At 42.9% G+C, this 17254-nt stretch overlaps 2 protein-coding genes across 4 annotated transcripts; both read right to left on the reverse strand.

Moving 5' to 3' along the window:
- Positions 1–1619: 1619 nt before the first annotated feature.
- LOC131250852 (putative disease resistance protein RGA1) lies at positions 1620–8589 on the reverse strand. Of its 3 annotated transcripts, XR_009173477.1 has the most exons (3): positions 4999–8589; positions 2375–2532; positions 1620–1913 (listed from the first exon to the last, which is right to left on the reverse strand). XR_009173477.1 is itself a non-coding variant. In XM_058251208.1 (2 exons), the coding sequence occupies exon 1, from the start codon at positions 8552–8554 to the stop codon at positions 5021–5023; it is 3534 nt and encodes a 1177-aa protein (XP_058107191.1). In that variant the 5' UTR covers positions 8555–8589; the 3' UTR covers positions 1620–2532; positions 4999–5020. The 3 variants fall into 3 exon arrangements, 2 of the variants coding, with proteins under 2 accessions (XP_058107191.1, XP_058107192.1); XM_058251208.1 differs by having other exon boundaries at positions 1620–2532; XM_058251209.1 differs by lacking the exon at positions 2375–2532 and having other exon boundaries at positions 1621–1913.
- A 4285-nt stretch (positions 8590–12874) lies between these two features.
- On the reverse strand, positions 12875–14280 carry LOC131251882 (putative disease resistance protein RGA3). The gene is made up of 2 exons (XM_058252876.1): positions 13678–14280; positions 12875–13522 (listed from the first exon to the last, which is right to left on the reverse strand). Exons 1-2 carry the CDS (start codon positions 14278–14280, stop codon positions 12875–12877), a joined length of 1251 nt encoding a protein of 416 aa, XP_058108859.1.
- Positions 14281–17254: the final 2974 nt, after the last annotated feature.

Here is a 17254-nt window from a genome sequence, read left to right on the forward strand (position 1 = left end):
TTTTTCTTTTTTTTTTTTCACCACCTTTGTTTGATGGATTCCGATTTTGGAGTTCTAAGGACACGAACTCGGCTAGCGGCTCGGCATGGATAAGCTTGACTTGGCCCAACTTGAAAGCTGGCTCAGGCTGAGCCGAGCTGATTTTTTGAGCTCGAAAGAATTTCAAGCCGAGCTCGAGGTGGCTTGAGTTTGACTTGACTCGGCTCGGCTCGAGTTATAATTTAATTATATAATATTATATATATAACTTAATTAATATATTATATTTTATATTATATATAATATTTTTTTTAAAAAAAGAGCCTGCCTGTATAAAAACTAAAAAGAAAATGCATGACTCAGAAGCTAGAACTCAAACTCAGCTTGTGCTACTAGCCGAATGGAGCCGAGCTGGCCAGTCAAGCTCAAGGACCCAGTGGAGCTGAACTCGAGCTGGGGTAGGTTGCTGAGCCGAGCCAATAGCTCTACTAATGACTTTAAAAGTCTCCTCATTTGTTGTACCTGAATTGGTGAATTTGCTCATCATCTCGACCATCCATTAGAATCTTAGATAGGCTAATGCCCAGGACCCATATTGGAATGGCCACCTCTTGTGAGCCTAACATATTCATTGTTTGACGGTCCATACAATTTAGCTTTTATCTACCTTTTAAGGCTTGGTTTTGCATGCTTCAGCCCTATAAATCTGGGTTTTGGCCAGTGGCCGATGCAAGAGATGGCATTCTAGAAGACGGCCTAGATTAATCAGCACATTCACCATGGAAAGCTGGTGAATGTTAACCAAACCTGTTAAAATCAGATACACAAACACTCTCAAGGGGAAGAGCAGTTGAAGAATCCATGATAGGAGCAATTAGGGTTGCTAGTGCAGGATATCCACTCATGTGGCGCTGATGGTTCGACGATCTAAACCACAGATCTGATGGGCCCAGCAGGATTGTGTATGCCCAAGGGATCTCCCAGAATAGAGGATCTAAGCATTCAATGTTTAGCTTTTCTCCACTGAATATGATGGACCTCTCTGTAGAATGGTTGGAGCACAGGAAGTTGGAAGTCCACCAGCCGTTCCCAGGAGATCGATCCAGAGTCTTCTAGGTTTGCTGATTTCTACCTTGGTCCCAGGAAGTCGACCATAATCGACGGTTATTGATGGTTGGTTTCTTGACCGGCTTATGATGGGACTAGGGCCTACCAGATGGATGGTGTTAGATAATGTATCCCGATCACCCTATCTGTTTGATTAATATCACATAGGTTGGACGATCCAATCCATTGGATTAATAACTTAGACATAAACAAAAATTGACAAATGATCTGCAGTGTCTGTCCGCGTTTGACAGAGAAACTCATGCGGCTAGGATTGATCCAATTAGATCGATGGGAGTTACATATTTCTTTCAAGTAGTCTAAATTTCAACATCATCTAGACCTTATTCCAATTAATAATGTCATATAGTTTGGATTCATGATGATGAACAAATGCATCCTAATGATAATACCATGTATAATGCAAGCATATTCCATGCATGAAGTGTTAGGAGAGAGATTTCTTCTCGACCGAACGCACAACAATATTGGAATAAAAAGAAATCAGAAAAAAAAAAATGCAAATTACAACACGGTTTATGTGGTTCCCTTTTGGTATGTCCATTGATTCACACTGATCCACTATGTTCAAAGGCAAAAACGAAGTAGTAGCTCTCAATACAATAACAACTCTCTCTCTCTCTCTCTCTCTCTCTCTCTCTCTCTCTTGACAGAATATATATTACCTCAAACAAACTAAGGTTTACATAAAATTCCAAGTGAAAAAACGAACTTATCATCTGATGGCTGGATGAGCTAGACACCTCTGATGATCAGGCTCCATAGATCCTAATATGAAGTAGCAGTGATGCACCACAATCTCTGGTCTACACAAACAGAAAGAAAGAGATAGCTATATCTGATATATATCACCCTTTATTGATTACAGTGGAAAGATTTACTACACAAGCAGAAAATCAACATGATAATGGAAAGTCGAAGATTACACCAGCACAGGCACCCTTGTCACATGCGGAAGATCCGCCAATGACAAGTGTACACCACATCTGAGCTATGAATTAGGTGGGCCACATCCTGAAGCTGACCAGGATTAAGAATCAGGCTGGTACACTAAACAGGCGTGCCACACAGGTACTTTAAAGTAGACCCTCGGGGAACATTGTTTTCATACAGGGATGGCGGCGCTGAAGAGTTGACCAGCCTGAGTTTTTCCGGGTTAGATTCAAGGTGAGGTTAGCATGTGCTCTTGGGGCTGGAAAATCTCAAGGCTACATTGGTGTTGAATCTGCTGATAGAATAGCCAGGGACATGAATCGATGAGCAGAACCTGGATCTAAGCATCCAGCACCTAAACAACTGGACCGCTATCAAACCCATCTTGACTAAGCTCATCAATTGGTTCTAATATCATCTTCTCAGGTTTCTGTTTTCTGTTTCGCATTCTCTTCAACCCTCTCAGAATTATGAGCCAAGAAGGCCATTCACCTACACAAAATAGCCATGCAGCGTCATTTCTGTTTTAACCACGACACTATTCAACTGCAAGGAACTGCATTTGTCTCACCACACTTCAGACTTGAACAGGCATTCATGGCCCCATGATCGGGTCTTGATTAATAAAACCTCACATTGTAACGTGCCCAGAAATCATCAAGGGGGCATGTCTGGATGCACTGTCAAACTAAAGTGGAAATAGCCAAATTGAAATATCCTTCCTTGGGACTCATATCGAGTATCTGGGCTTTAAATTTTAAATCACGTTACTATCAAGTCGAACTTGAAATAATCAAATTGCAATTAGAGAGATATTTCCTCATTATGGATGCTAGGAAACATCATTGATTCTTCTTATTTACTTTCGCTTAGGTTGAATCTTCACAATTCAATTCGCTTGAGCAACCAAACACAGCACAAGTATATATGATCACAAACCCAGTTCATCATAGAGCTACCTCCTCATTATGGACGCTAGGAAACATCAATACTTCTTGTCATTTCCTCTTGATTATGTTGAATATTCGCAATTCAATTCACTTGAGCATCCAAACACAGCATAAGATGGATAATCAAAACCCAGTTCATCAAAAACTCGCACGGATAAAGGAATGCTAATATGCAGCTCACTCCATAGAAGTTACGGGAAGATCCCTCTCACAGTACAGGTTGTGAACACATGTTGTGATTGGGAGTAGTTGATCAAGTGGGCCACCATGTGGATGTAGAGGATTAAAATCACAGTGACTGTAGAACTCTGATCATCCATCTACAAGCTATTTTGGTTGGATGTCGATCATTACTCTGTTTTGATCTGACAGCTCCTTTCTCAAGCTACCGATTGGAGGGATACAGCTCCTCCCAATTATCTAACATGTTCACCATGTGTACCTAATGCAAGGGCATTTTTACACCGGGCTCGAGTGGGGTCGCTTGTTGGATGCAGGGGCACACTCAGGGTGGGTGACCCATACGATTTGGGGCCCACGGGGGAGGTCTCGTGTTCGAGACTCCTTACCAGGGGTGATTAATGCGTGTTTCACACCGGGCTCGAGTGGGGTAGCCTGTGGGATGCGGGGACACATTTGGGGTGGGCAACTCATGTGATTTGAAGCCCACGAAGGGGGGTTCAGCCAAGGTCCTAACCCATGCGATATGGGGCCTGGGCTATGAGAAAAAAGGGATTAATTCGCCATACTCTAACAGTTCGAGCTTTTAGAGCAAGTGGTTAATTGTCCTGCATCAAATTGGTATCAAAGCGGGAGGTCTCGTGTTCGAGACTCCTCACCGGGGGTGATTAATACAGGGGCATTTTCATACTGGGCTCGAGTGGGGTCGCCTGTTGGATGCAGGGACACACTCGGGGTGGGCGGCCCATGCGATTTGGAGCCCACGAATGGGCGGTTCGGCCGAGGTCCTAACTAGCCCATTTAGAGTCAATCAATCCAAATGGATCCACCAATTAAATGTCTTGGGTTGCCATCACTTTGGTTCCACACAAAAATCTATAATTGCATGTATAAACTAGCAATGGAATTTACAAATCAGTAGATCACTGAACAAAGATGAAACCATTCCAGAACATACAAAAACAATATTTTCCAAACTATCACAAGTTTGTTTTTAGTTCTCAAAACATTACTACAGGAACAGAATATGCAAGGACTAACTGAAATCTCAAATCCTAAGGTGGACCGCACCATGTGCATGCTGTCGCCCAAAAATCAGGCCCAGAAAAGTTCAAAACTCGATGTACTTGTGTGTTGCACCTTACAACAGGATTTGAGATTGATCTCTTACAACTTCAAGCTACTGAAGATGATTAGAGCATTGCCAATCTCAGTTAATTCTCTCAGCTGAACATCTTCGTTTAGCTGTACCGCACAACTTGCAATCACTGCTCATATATATTAAGGTTCTGAGACTCTGTATTTGGAGATGTAATCACACTACCTTATAAAAAATATAAACACATGAGAGGAATCATACCATCTACTGTTATGTGCTGAAGATGACACATGGGACCTGCAGTTTGGTGATCTGGTTGGTCCATTTTTTCGACCCCACAGTCTATGGTCCACACCAGAAAAATCTCCCCAGTCACTTAGCCTTCCCAGTAGGGAAGTTCTACTGAAGAATGTACACCATGGGCATGTTTTGTTCAGACATCATCCAAGTGCTGGCCATTGTCCGGATGGTTAGGATGATCTGATATGGGAGACTTATCTGTATGGCCCATGGGATGAATCATTTGGACCATGACATAGATCCCACATGCCACAATTTGGTGGGCCAATCAAACTAGCATAAGAGTGTTTCTCAATAAACAATCAATCAACTACTTGGAACAAATGGAATATCAGGAATGCTAACCCAAGAAAATCTTTGATTTCAAACATTTAATGTAGAAATTGATGAAGGCATTAACAAATAGAAGGGAAGTGAAAAACAGCTAACCTGATAGTAAGGATGAGTGGTTCTAATTATCATATCGGCCCTTAATGATGATACGTGGGACATGTGCTACCTTGTGCCAATCTTCGCCCGTCCCCTTCTGGCATCGTCTCTCCAAATGTGGACAATCCCCAATACTCAGATATTCAAGTGCATTGAGGTGTTGCACTGCTGCTGGCAAAGACGTGATAGCAGGGCAGGACCAAATCAACAAGTGGCAAAGCAATGTGAGATCTTGCACCCACTCAGGCAAAGAAGACAACTTGGGACATCTTGCAATCTGGAGCGTTTGGAGGCCAGTGAGGTGTCGCATACTGTCTGGTAAACATGTCAGGTTATCCAACTCCTGAATGTTGATACATTTTAGTGATGTGAGGTTTCTTATAGACTCTGGCAGAGACATTAGACTCGGACTCCTGACAATGCTTAGGTCTTGGAGGTTGTTGACATGCGGTAGCCACTCTGGCAAAGATGACGTCAGAACATCACATTCACCGATGCGTAAATCTTGGAGAGTGGTGATTTGTCGTAGTCCCACTGGCAAAGATGCCAACTTATCACAGCCATAGATGTCTAGTGTCCTTAAAGAAGTTAGGTATTGCAAGCCTTCGGGCAAAGATGGCATATTGCGGCAATACCAAATCGATAGGAGTCGAAGACATGTCAAACCTTGCCATGGCCAATCATCTGGTAGTGAAATTAGATTCATGCATGCATAAATAGACAAAGACTCAAGAGAGGTGAGGTTTTTCATTTCGTCAGGCAATGATGTGAGCTCTGGGAATCTGCTAATAGTTAGAGACTTGAGATGAGTAAGATTTCGTAGCAACCCTTCTGGTAGAGACACAGTCTCCGGAAATTCATCTAAGCAAAGAGAGGAAAGCGAGGTGAATTTCATCACAGACCTTAATACCTTCCCATTGCTATCTCTTATATCTAATTCTTCAAGAGATGGAAGCCATGGCAAGGTAGACAACTTAGGACATCCGTCGATGGTCAATTTGCGAAGGCTAGGGAATGCTTCTCTTCCCTCGAATCCTGACCATTCCTCCAAATTGGCCATCCCTCGCAAAGTGAGTTCCTTCAATGAAGGGAATGCTTTCGACGAGCTTGTACCATAGAATACAGCACCAATGCACTTCAAACCATTCATGTTAGCTATTACAAGTACCTTGAGGAAAGGTAGTTGTCCAAACGGTGGGAGAAACTCAATCTCACATTCTTCACTTACGAATAGTGAAATCTTCTCCAAGTTCGTGAGCGTGGAATCCATCATCCAACGTGGAAATTTGATTCCGCTGTAATAGCTTATATCCAATCTTTTCAGATTTGGATGGGGTTCAAGGCCTTCAAGAACCTCCTCAAAATTTCCTCTCGCAACAACATTACGACACTCCTGGCAACATACTTCTAATGAGAGGAGATTCTGTTTGGCAATCAAAGTTGCTTCCCTGGCTTTAGTCGAATTTCTAACATTCCCCACTTTGGTTATCCTTAGTACTCCTCCGAGGTTCAAGTGCTGAAGCTCTTCAATGCCACATCCACTCTCCTGGCCTACAATGAAAGCAGTTAGTGATTGGAGGCAGGTTAATTGCCCAATATTTTTGGGCAGGTGAGACAAAGACCAGCACTCGCTGATATCAAGGTGTCTAAGCTTGACCATGTCCTTCATGTTCTTGGGTAACTGGTGAAGCATTGCACAACCTCTTAATTTCAATGTCTGCAAGTTTCGGAGGCTGCTAATGGATTCAGGCAATGCTTCAATGTTAGAATAAGATAGATCGAGGTACCGTAAATGTTTCAAATTGTCCATCGGAATTTGCAAAATCTTAATGTCAGTGTGTCTCAGATCCAACACGCGCAAGAATCTGAACTCAGAGATGTAATGAGGAAACAGCAACCTTCTACACAGACTTGTGGTCTCATCGTAATTGGATAGCAAGAGGAACGAATGCAGTTTTTGGGCTTTGTGCAAGGACTCGAGAGCTTTTTCTGCTGAAGTTACATCAGAAGAAGATAAATGACGGATCCTCGCCGGAGAAAATTTGGGTGCTTCCTCAGCATCCGCTTTCATACATTCAGCTCCCATAACCGATCGTGCGAGATCATATGCAGCATCGTGCAATTTGTACTTCTCTACGTGGCCATCTTCATCTTTCTCTGTGGCTTGGAAGAAAGACCTCGAGAGCAATTCAACAAACATCTCATGCCCGATATCTTCCAGCTCCATTGTTCCTCTGGATGGAATGAAACCATTCGCCATCCACAACTGGATCAATTTTTCCTTTTCGATTTCATGACCTCGAGGGAATACACAACAATAAGCAAAGCATTCCTTGGAATGTAAGGGCAGACGATTATAACTCAAAATCAAAGCAGGTAAGAAAATTCCTTCATCTTCAGGTAAGTTCCAAATTTCACTATCTTTGATAACCAACCATTCAATCTCCTCTCTTCTGAAGCGGAGAATACTTCCTACAGCCTTCACTGCCAAAGGCACACCTCTGCACTTCTTCACAATCTCTTCACCGATCGCAGCCAAATTCGGAAATTCTTCTAAGCTTTCCACCCCAAATACTTCATACTTAAACAAGGCCCAACAATCATCATCTGATAAATGCTCCAAAAGGTATGGGACTGTCATGTCCATGATCGACGCCATCACCTCTGTTCTGGCAGTTACAATGATTTTACTACCTTTCGCTCCACATGCCAACAAATTCCTCAGTCGATTCCACTTCCTCCGATCTCCGCTCCACACGCCATCTAACACAATCAAGAACCTCTTCCCGCCTAGCTTTTCTCGGAGGCATCGCTCCAGTTCATACACCCCAGATATCCAATGTTCGCCACCGATCGCACGATCCACGATTTCTTTCGTAAGCGTCTCCAAATCGAAATCCTCCGACATAGAGAACCACATCCGTATTTCGAAATTCCGCTCTACCCTCTCATCATCATAAGCTAATCGCGCAACCGTCGTCTTGCCAATTCCACCGAGACCCACTATCGGAACGATGAAAGGATCTCCGCCGTTCATCAACAACTCCACAACATTCTCTGTATCCTTCTCCCTCCCAAAAACTCGAAATTCTTGAGAAACAGAACCCATCCATTGCTCCCCATCGGACTCAAGCCGCTTCTCAGCGAAACCCAAGTCGAACATAGCCCCATCCGACACAATCTCATTCATCATTTCCCTGATCTCCTTCATCGTATCCATGCATGACTGGAGAGAGAATGAGAATTCACGCGTATGGTTTTCTTCTGCAATTGCATCCTCCGTCTTCGATCGAAGAACTTCGAATGCGAGCTCGTCTATGATGTCATCGGCGATGTAGGCCGCTTCTTTGAGCTGTGTAAGCCAAGCTGAAATTCTCTGATCCTTTGCTTGCATTGATTCTGCGACCTCGACTGCCGCTTTCATCGAGGAGAAGGAATTCAAGAGAAATTTGAGATCTTTGATAACATGTCTAAGGAATTCAGAGTCTTGTTGGAGTAAGGAATTCAAGTTGGTAGTGAGGGATGAAAGAAGGGAGGATACAAGAACTGATGCCATGGCCAGAGAAACCAGAGAGAAGATGGTATTGGGATTCTGGGAAGTGCTGCTGTATAGATAATTCTGGGCTGGGGACCATCACAGCCGTCTATTTGGTGGGACCCACACCTTAATCTGCTGTTTGACTGTACATGAAATTACTTGCAAGTTGGATAATCTGATGGGATCGTAACTGACGATCAACCCAACCCAGTGAACTTTTTTCGTTTGGATGATTCAATCGGTGGGTCCCACCTAATGAATGGCTCGGATTTCATATTCAAATGCCAGGTTGACATATCCAGCCGCGTGTAGACGTGCGCGTAGGGACGAGAGTTTTGTTCGTCTCTAAAGGGCACGCGGATTGCGTGATGAACCTGCCACCACCGCCGTGGCAGGATTCTATGGGGCCCAACGTGATAGATGTATTTCATCCACTCCGTCCATCCGTTTTTCCATATCATATTATGGCATGAATTCAAAATTGAATCATATCCAACCTCAAGTGGACCCACATCACAGGAACCACTTAGGATTGAACGTCGACTATTGAAAACTTCTTGTGGGCCACAGAAGTTTTGGATCAACCGATCCGTTGATTAAGATTACGATCCATCCCTAAAGGCCCACCCATTTTGGATCCAGCTTCTTGGCATCTTAGATCATCTCTAGGTATGCCAAGTGTACGGTGAAGATGCCGAGGTCTACATTGCCAAATGCTCTGCAACGTATTTTTAGTATTTGACTTGGCCAACTCTGGCGGGCGAGGATTAGCTACTGACAGGTTGAGTAGCGAGACTCGCTACTGAAGGGACGCCATCAAGTTCCGTGGGCCCCACCATAATGTATGTTTTGTATCTACCCTTCCATCCATTTGTAGAGATCATTTTAGGGCAATATGCAGAGAATGAGTTAAATCCAAAGCTCACACCAGCACAGAAAACAGTGAGGACAGTGACGCCCACCGTTAAAAACTTCTAAAGGATACAAAAGTTTTAGATCAAGCTGATATTTGTGTTTTTCCTTATTTCATGTCTTTTTTAACTTTTTATAGGTTGGATTTCAAATAAAAGTTACGGTGGGACTTAGGATAGTTTCAACGGTGGGAATCACTCTCCCCACTGTTTTCTGTGGTGGGTCCATTACATCTTTTTATCTAACTTATTCTTTCGCTGATGCCTAAAATAATATCAAAAATGGATGGACGGTGTGAATACAACACATACATCATAGTGGGCCCAACAGAACTTGATGACGTCACTTCAGTAGCCGACTCGCTACTTAACCTGTCAGTATCTAATCCGCGTCCAACTCGGGCAGCCAATATTGGACTTTGAAGTTCTCCTCTCGAAGAATGAAGGACAAAACAGTCATTTTGCGTGCATCCACAGTCCCGGACGTGGATTGCGTCCTGCGCTGCTGGACGGGTCGGTCTAGGCACGGGCGCTGTGGGGTCCGCTTTGATGTATAGGTTTTTATCCAAGTCGTCCATCCATTTTTTCAGATCATTTTAAGGCCATGATCCCAAAAATGAGGTAGATCCAAGACACAAGTAAGCCACACAGAAGGGATTGAACGCTCACCATTAAAGACTTCTTATGAGCCGCAGAAGTTTCTATGAAGTTGTGTTTTCACTTCATCCAAGTCTACGTGACCTTATGAATAGGTTGGATGGCATTTAAATATCACTCTGGCGTTAAAATGGTGTGGTCCACTTGAATCATAGATCTTCTTCATTTTTGAACTCATACCTAAAATAATCTGTGAAAAATTGGATGGATGGAGTTGGATAAGACCCATTCATCACGGTGCGCCCCTTACATCCCCTGCCTGGACTGAGTCCGTCCAGCGGGGCAGGATGAAAACTGCGTCCAACCTCGGCTGACTTTCTTCTCTTAAAGAATGAAGGGCAAAATGGTAATTTTATATGCCAATAGAGTTCCCTAAAATCAAACTCTGAAATCAAACTCTTATATTATTTCTTTACCATTTAAAAATGGGGAGCTGATTAGGTGTTACCCGGGCAGGTGTTACCTGAGTTGGCGTGGTCCACTTAAACTTTGAATTTGCCTAAATTTTTAGTACATGTGTGAAAACTTGGATGGATGGAGTTGGATAAGACCCATTCATCACGGTGCGCCCCTTACATCCCCTGCCTGGACTGAGTCCGTCCAGCGGGGCAGGATGAAAACTGCGTCCAACCTCGGCTGACTTTCTTCTCTTAAAGAATGAAGGGCAAAATGGTAATTTTATATGCCAATAGAGTTCCCTAAAATCAAACTCTGAAATCAAACTCTTATATTAGTTCTTTACCATTTAAAAATGGGGAGCTGATTAGGTGTTACCCGGGCAGGTGTTACCTGAGTTGGCGTGGTCCACTTAAACTTTGAATTTGCCTAAATTTTTAGTACATGTGTTAAAATGATCTTGAAAAATGGATGGACGGTGTAGATATAATACATCATGATGGGGCCCACAGAACTTGGTGACACTAAAGCACCACCAAGGTCCACCCAATCCGGTTCTTAAAAAATGATGATGACTCATCTAAACCATCCGAATTGTAGATCCTACTGTGGATAGAGAATATATCTAAAATATCACAGATCAAACATCCTAGCCATCCAATTGATGGCTATCAAATTTATGATTAAAAGTCAAATAGTGAAGGGTCTATATTCGAAGGAAATCGTATGATTCCTAGTATTATATTCTCCATGAAATTTTCGTTTAGGCTCTATCCACAACTAGGTCAGAGATTTGGATGGTCAGGGTTGCTGTAAAACTATGCCACGTGTACATGGCAAGAATCACCATCATTTTTAAATGGTGCAAACTAACAAAAGAGTTTATGTTCATGAACAATCCACCTACGTTTTAATGGATATGCTTCGGATCTGGAGGACTTCATGTGGATGAGATCCACCCCCTCCATCAGGTGTGCCACCCAATGCTTGTATAGGGGCCCAAAAATCAGGCCAAATCAAGACTCAGGTGGGCTACACAAGGAGGAACCGTTGAGATGGAAAGTCCCACTATTAGAGTGGTTTAAATGGTGTGTATGGTCCACCGTGGTGTGTATATCCCATAAATCTATTCATTTGATGCTCTATATTAGGATGAATGGATTCCTGAATACCAGAATATTAAATCCATGATTCATGTAATTCACACCATGTGATTTTAGATCTTTTAGTCATAGTGGACAGCGTTCCCAGTGGTGTCAAAAGACGTACCCAATCCAAACCGTTCAATGGTAGGGCTATTTATAGATGGGGCATCCAAAAAGTATATTTTGACTTAGAAGGCCTGTTTTGGAACATAGTATTAGGTGGTAAGGAATTGCATTTGCTCCAATGTAAATTCCATTCAACTCTTAGAAAAGATGAGAAGGATTAGATTAATCCAGCTGTGATCTTCCAGTCCCAATAGAAAATATGATGGAATTTCTGGTGAATTTTGAAATTCACTACATCTGTGGGTCATACATTGATACATGTGTTTTATCCACGTTGTCTTACATGTGACTGGCATTAGTTGTGAAATTCTAGTCTGTTGATTATGATTCCATGGTCAACCAAGCACAAGTTTTATTTAAACATTGTTTTTTTTTTTTCCAAGGAAGAATTTGACTCCAAACAAGGGATTGGACAGGCAAAATACTATGGTATTCCTGGACACATAAACATTACGCAATAAAGGTGTTAATTCCACCTGATGCAATTCAATAACATTTAGTACTGCATTCCAAACAGTTGGATGCTACATGGTTCAAATAATAAATTGTATCACTCAAGTTCAACAATCCATGGTTAGAATCATCCAACCATTCCTACCTTGGGATACATTTCATCTAAATAGTGCTCTTAGATGGATGATTCAATTAAAAAATATATATGTTTCTGGCAAGTAGCTTTTTGTACGTTGTCATTCCACCATCAAATTTCCTTCAAATAATCACAAACCCTTGCAATATTCTTCGATTAGATTGAATGTTTGCAATTCAATTCACTTGAGCATCCAAACACTGCACATAAGATAATCACAAACTCAGTTCATCAAAAATTCAAACAGACCCTAGTGAAGGAATGCTCATACGCAGCTCGCGCCATTCCCTCTCACGGTACCGGTTGGGAACACATGTTGTGATTGGGAGTTATTGATCAAGTGGGCCACCATGTGGATGGTCTAGAGGTAAAAATCACATTGACTGTAGAACTCTGACCATCCATCTGCGAGCTAGTTTGGTTGGAAGTCGATCGTTACTCTGTTTTGAGCTGACAGTTCCTTTCTCAATCTACTGATTGGAATGATTGGAAAGCTACAGCTCCTCCCAATCATCTAACATGTACACCATGTGACAGTCTCTGGAAATACATCCAAGCAAAGAGAGGAAAGTGAGGTGAGGTTCATCACAGACCTTAATACATTCCCATTGCTATCTCTTATAACTAATTCTTCAAGAGATGGAAGCCATGGCAAGGTAGACAACTTAGGACATCCGTCGATGGTCAATTTGCGAAGGCTTGGGAATGCTTCTCTTCCCTCGAATCCTGACCATTCCTCCAAATTGGCCATCCCTTTCAAAGTGAGTTCCTTCAACGAAGGGAATGCTTTCGACGAGCCAGCACCAATGCACTTCACACCATTCATGTGAGCTATTACAAGTACCTTGAGGAAAGGTAGTTGTCCAAATGGTGGGAGAATCTCACATTGTTTACACATGATTAGTGAAATCTTCTCCAAGTTCATGAGCGCTGAGTCCATCATCCAATGTGGAAATTTGATTCTGCTGTAATAGCTTATATCCAATCTTTTCAGATTTGGGTGGGGTTCGAGGCCTTCTAGAACCTTCTCATCATTTCCTCTCATGGTAACATTATTATTCTCCCACCAAGATACTTCTAACGAGTGGAGATTCTGCTTGGCAATCAAATTCGCTTCTTTGGCGTTAGTCGAATTTCCACTTTTGTTATACTTAGTACTCCTCTGAGGTTGAAGTGCCGAAGCTCTTCAATGCCACATCCACTCTCCCTTCCCACAATGAAAGTGGGTAATGATTGGAGAGAGGGTAATTGCCCAATATTTTTGGGCAGGTGAGACATAGACTGGCACCCTCTGATATCAAGTTGTCTAAGGCTGACCATGTTCTTCATGTTCTTGGGTAACTCCCGAAGCAACACACAACCTCTTAATTTCAATGTCTGCAAGTTTTGGAGGCTGCTAATGGATTCGGGCAATGCTTCAATGTAAGAATAAGATAGATCCAGGTACCGTAAATGTTTCAAATTGTCCATTGGAATTTGCAAAATCTTAATGTCAGTGTGTCTCAGATCCAACACGCGCAAGAATCTGAACTCAGAGATGTAATGAGGAAACAGCAACCTTCTATAATGACTTGTGTTCTCATCGTAATTCGATATCAAGAGGAACGAGCGCATTTTTTGAGCTTTGTGCAAGGACTCGAGAGCTTTTGCTGCTGAAGTTACATCAGAAGAAGATAAATGACGGATCCTCTCCGGAGAAAAATTGGGTGCTTCCTCAGCCTCTGCTTTCATACATTCAGCTCCCATGACCGATCGTGCAAGATCATATGCAGCGTCATGCAATTTGCACTTCCTTATGTAGCCATCTTCATCTTTCTCCGTGGTTTCAAAGAGAGACCTTGAGAGCAATTCAACAAACACCTCATGCCCGATATCCTCCAGATCCATTCTTCCTCTGGATGGAATGAAACCATTCGCCATCCACAACTGGATCAATTTTTCCTTTTCGATTTCATGACCTCTGGGGAACACACAACAATAAGCAAAGCATTCCTTCAAATGTAATGGCAGATGACTAAACTCAAAACTCAAGCAGGTAACGAAATTCCGTCGTCTTCGGATAAGTTCCAAATTTCACTATCTTTGATAATCAATCATTCATGCTCATCTCGTCTGAAGCGGAGAAGGCTGCCAACGGCCTTTGCCGCCAAAGGCACGCCTCTGCATTTCTTCACAATATCTTTACCAATCGCAGCCAAATTCAGAAATTCTTCTGGTCTCTCCACCCCAAATGCTTCATGATTAAACAAGAACCAACAATCATCATCCGATAAACACTCCAAATGGTACGGGACCACCATGTCCATGATCGACGCAGTCACCTCTTTTCTGGCAGTTACGACGATTTTACTACCTTTAGCTCCACATGCCAACAAATTCTTCAATCTGTTCCACTTCTTCCGATCTCTGCTCCACATGCCATCTAACACAATCAAGAACCTCTTTCCACCTAGCTTTTCTCGGAAGCATCGCTCCAATTCATAAACCCCAACTATGTAATGTTCTTCGCCGATCACACGATCCACAATTTCTTTCGTAAGCGTCTCTAGATCGAAATCCTCCGACATAGAGAACCACATCCGTATCTCGAAATTCCTCTGCATCTTGCTGTACTCCCCCGTTATTAGGCACCACGGGAGGAATAATCGGATCCATGTCCTCTAGCTCACCTGAACTAGGCTGGTTCTTCTCTGGCTTACCAATGTCTTCTATACACTGATCTTCAAAGAATACCAAATCTCTACTCCTAACGAGTTTCTTCTCGGTCAGATCCTATAATCTGTAACTGAACTTTTCATCACCGTACCTCAAGAATACACACTGCCTGATCTTCATATCGAGCTTGGACCTCTCGTCCTTTGGTACATGAACGGATACCCTGTATCTAAACACCCTGAGATGACTGTACGATGGATCCTGTCCAGTCCACACCTTCTCAGGTACTTCTCCATTCAATGGGGCTGATGGAGACCTATTTATCAGATGCACCGCTGTGTGCATTGCTTCTCCCTAGAACGTCTTGGGTAACTTCTCTCTACAATGATGTGATTCATTCGCTCCGCTACACCATTATGCTGGGGGGTCTTGGGAACCGTCTATTCATGCCGTATACTCAGGGACTTGCAATACTCATGAAAGTCGCCAATGTATTCACCACCATTGTCAGTGCGGATGCACTTCAATGGTCTGCCTGTCTCTCTCTCGACCATAGTATGAAACAATTTAAACACACCAAAGACCTCGTCCTTGGATTTCAAAGCATAAGCCCAAACCCTCCTAGATGCATCATATATAAAAGTAACAAAATACAATGCCCCACCCAAGGTTTTTGTCCTCATAGGACCACAAACATCAGAATAAACCAAATTTATGCATGCACTTTATTAACATGAGAAACAGATTTAATGAATGAAACTCTATATTGTTTCTCTGATAAACAATCAAGACAGGTTTTGAGAGGTATACCTGTCACGTCTGGAAGGAGCTGCTTCCTCGCTAGTAGCTGAAGCCCTTTTTCACTCATGTGGCCTAGATGCCTGTGCCACATGTCAATAGTTGAATCTTCCGCTGCGTTCAACCCACCCTTGCACATACTGACACTTGCCTTGTAGAGGGTACAACACTTCTTTCCTCTGGCCACGATCAACGAACCCTTGATGAGCTTCCATCGCCCACCAACAAACCGGCTTTCATAGCCATCATCATCCAACCTTCCCGTCGACATCAAGTTGAGGCGAAGGTCTGGGATATGCCTCACATCCTTGAGAACCAATGTACAGCCCACATCGGTCTTCACACAAATATCACCGAATCCCACGATTTTCGATACGCCAGAATTTTCCATCTTCATGGTCCCATAATCACCTGACTTGTAGCTTGTGAGAAGTCCCTGCGTGGATTCGCATGAAAAGAAGCTCCTGAGTCTATCACTCAGTCGGTGTCCTGACTCATAGACGTGAGACATACATCGTGATCTGCTGAAAGAATAACTACAACGTCGCCATCTGAGACGACCGCAGTGGAATCTGATTCATCTTCCTTCTCTTTTCTTTTTCCTTTCTTATCGTTCTTCTTACCACGACATTCATGCTTGTAGTGGCCCTTCTTGACACAATTCCAGCAATCAACATCCTTTCTGTTACTCGACTTGCCTCTTGATTTATCTCAGGCTTTCCCGCCATTCCTGTTCTTTCCGCTTCCACGTTCCTATGTCACAAGGGCCTCTTGCTGAGTAAACCCCTGAGACTTCCTCCTTGTCTCCTCATTAAAGAGACAACTAGTCACTTGTTCCATGGATATCTTTCCGTCTGGCGCAGAGTTACTTAGAGACACCATCAATGTCTCTCAACTGTCAGGCAATGAACTAAGCAATAGTAAAGCCTGCAATTCATCATCTAGGACCATCTTCATAGCGGAGAGTTGGTTCACTACTATATTGCTGACCTCATTCATGTGCTCGGCCACAAAACTACCATCCTTGAACTTGAGATTCACAAGTCGCCTTATCAGAAAAATTTTATTATCGGCTGTCTTCCTCTCATGCAGCCCTTCTAATTTCAGTCATAGGCTAGCGGCTGAGGTCTCCGTAGACACATGGTGGAACACAGAATCATCCAACCATTGTCTAATAAACTCCATCGCCTTTCGGTCCATCTTCTTCCAATCATTATCAGACATATCTTTGGATTTTGCTGATATGCCTAAAATTGGAGAATATAGGTCCTTACAATAAAGCAAGTCCTCCATCTTAGCCTTCCATATAGTCCAGTTAGAGCCATTGAGGCTGATCATCCTTGATGAGCCACCTTCCATAATTCCAAACCGATCCTACCCGTTCAATGAACCTAGCTCTAATACCACTTTGTTGGGGGCCTTGCACAAACCTTAAGATCTA

This window comes from Magnolia sinica, chromosome 7 (assembly GCF_029962835.1).
Source record: "Magnolia sinica isolate HGM2019 chromosome 7, MsV1, whole genome shotgun sequence".
NCBI lineage: Eukaryota > Viridiplantae > Streptophyta > Magnoliopsida > Magnoliales > Magnoliaceae > Magnolia > Magnolia sinica.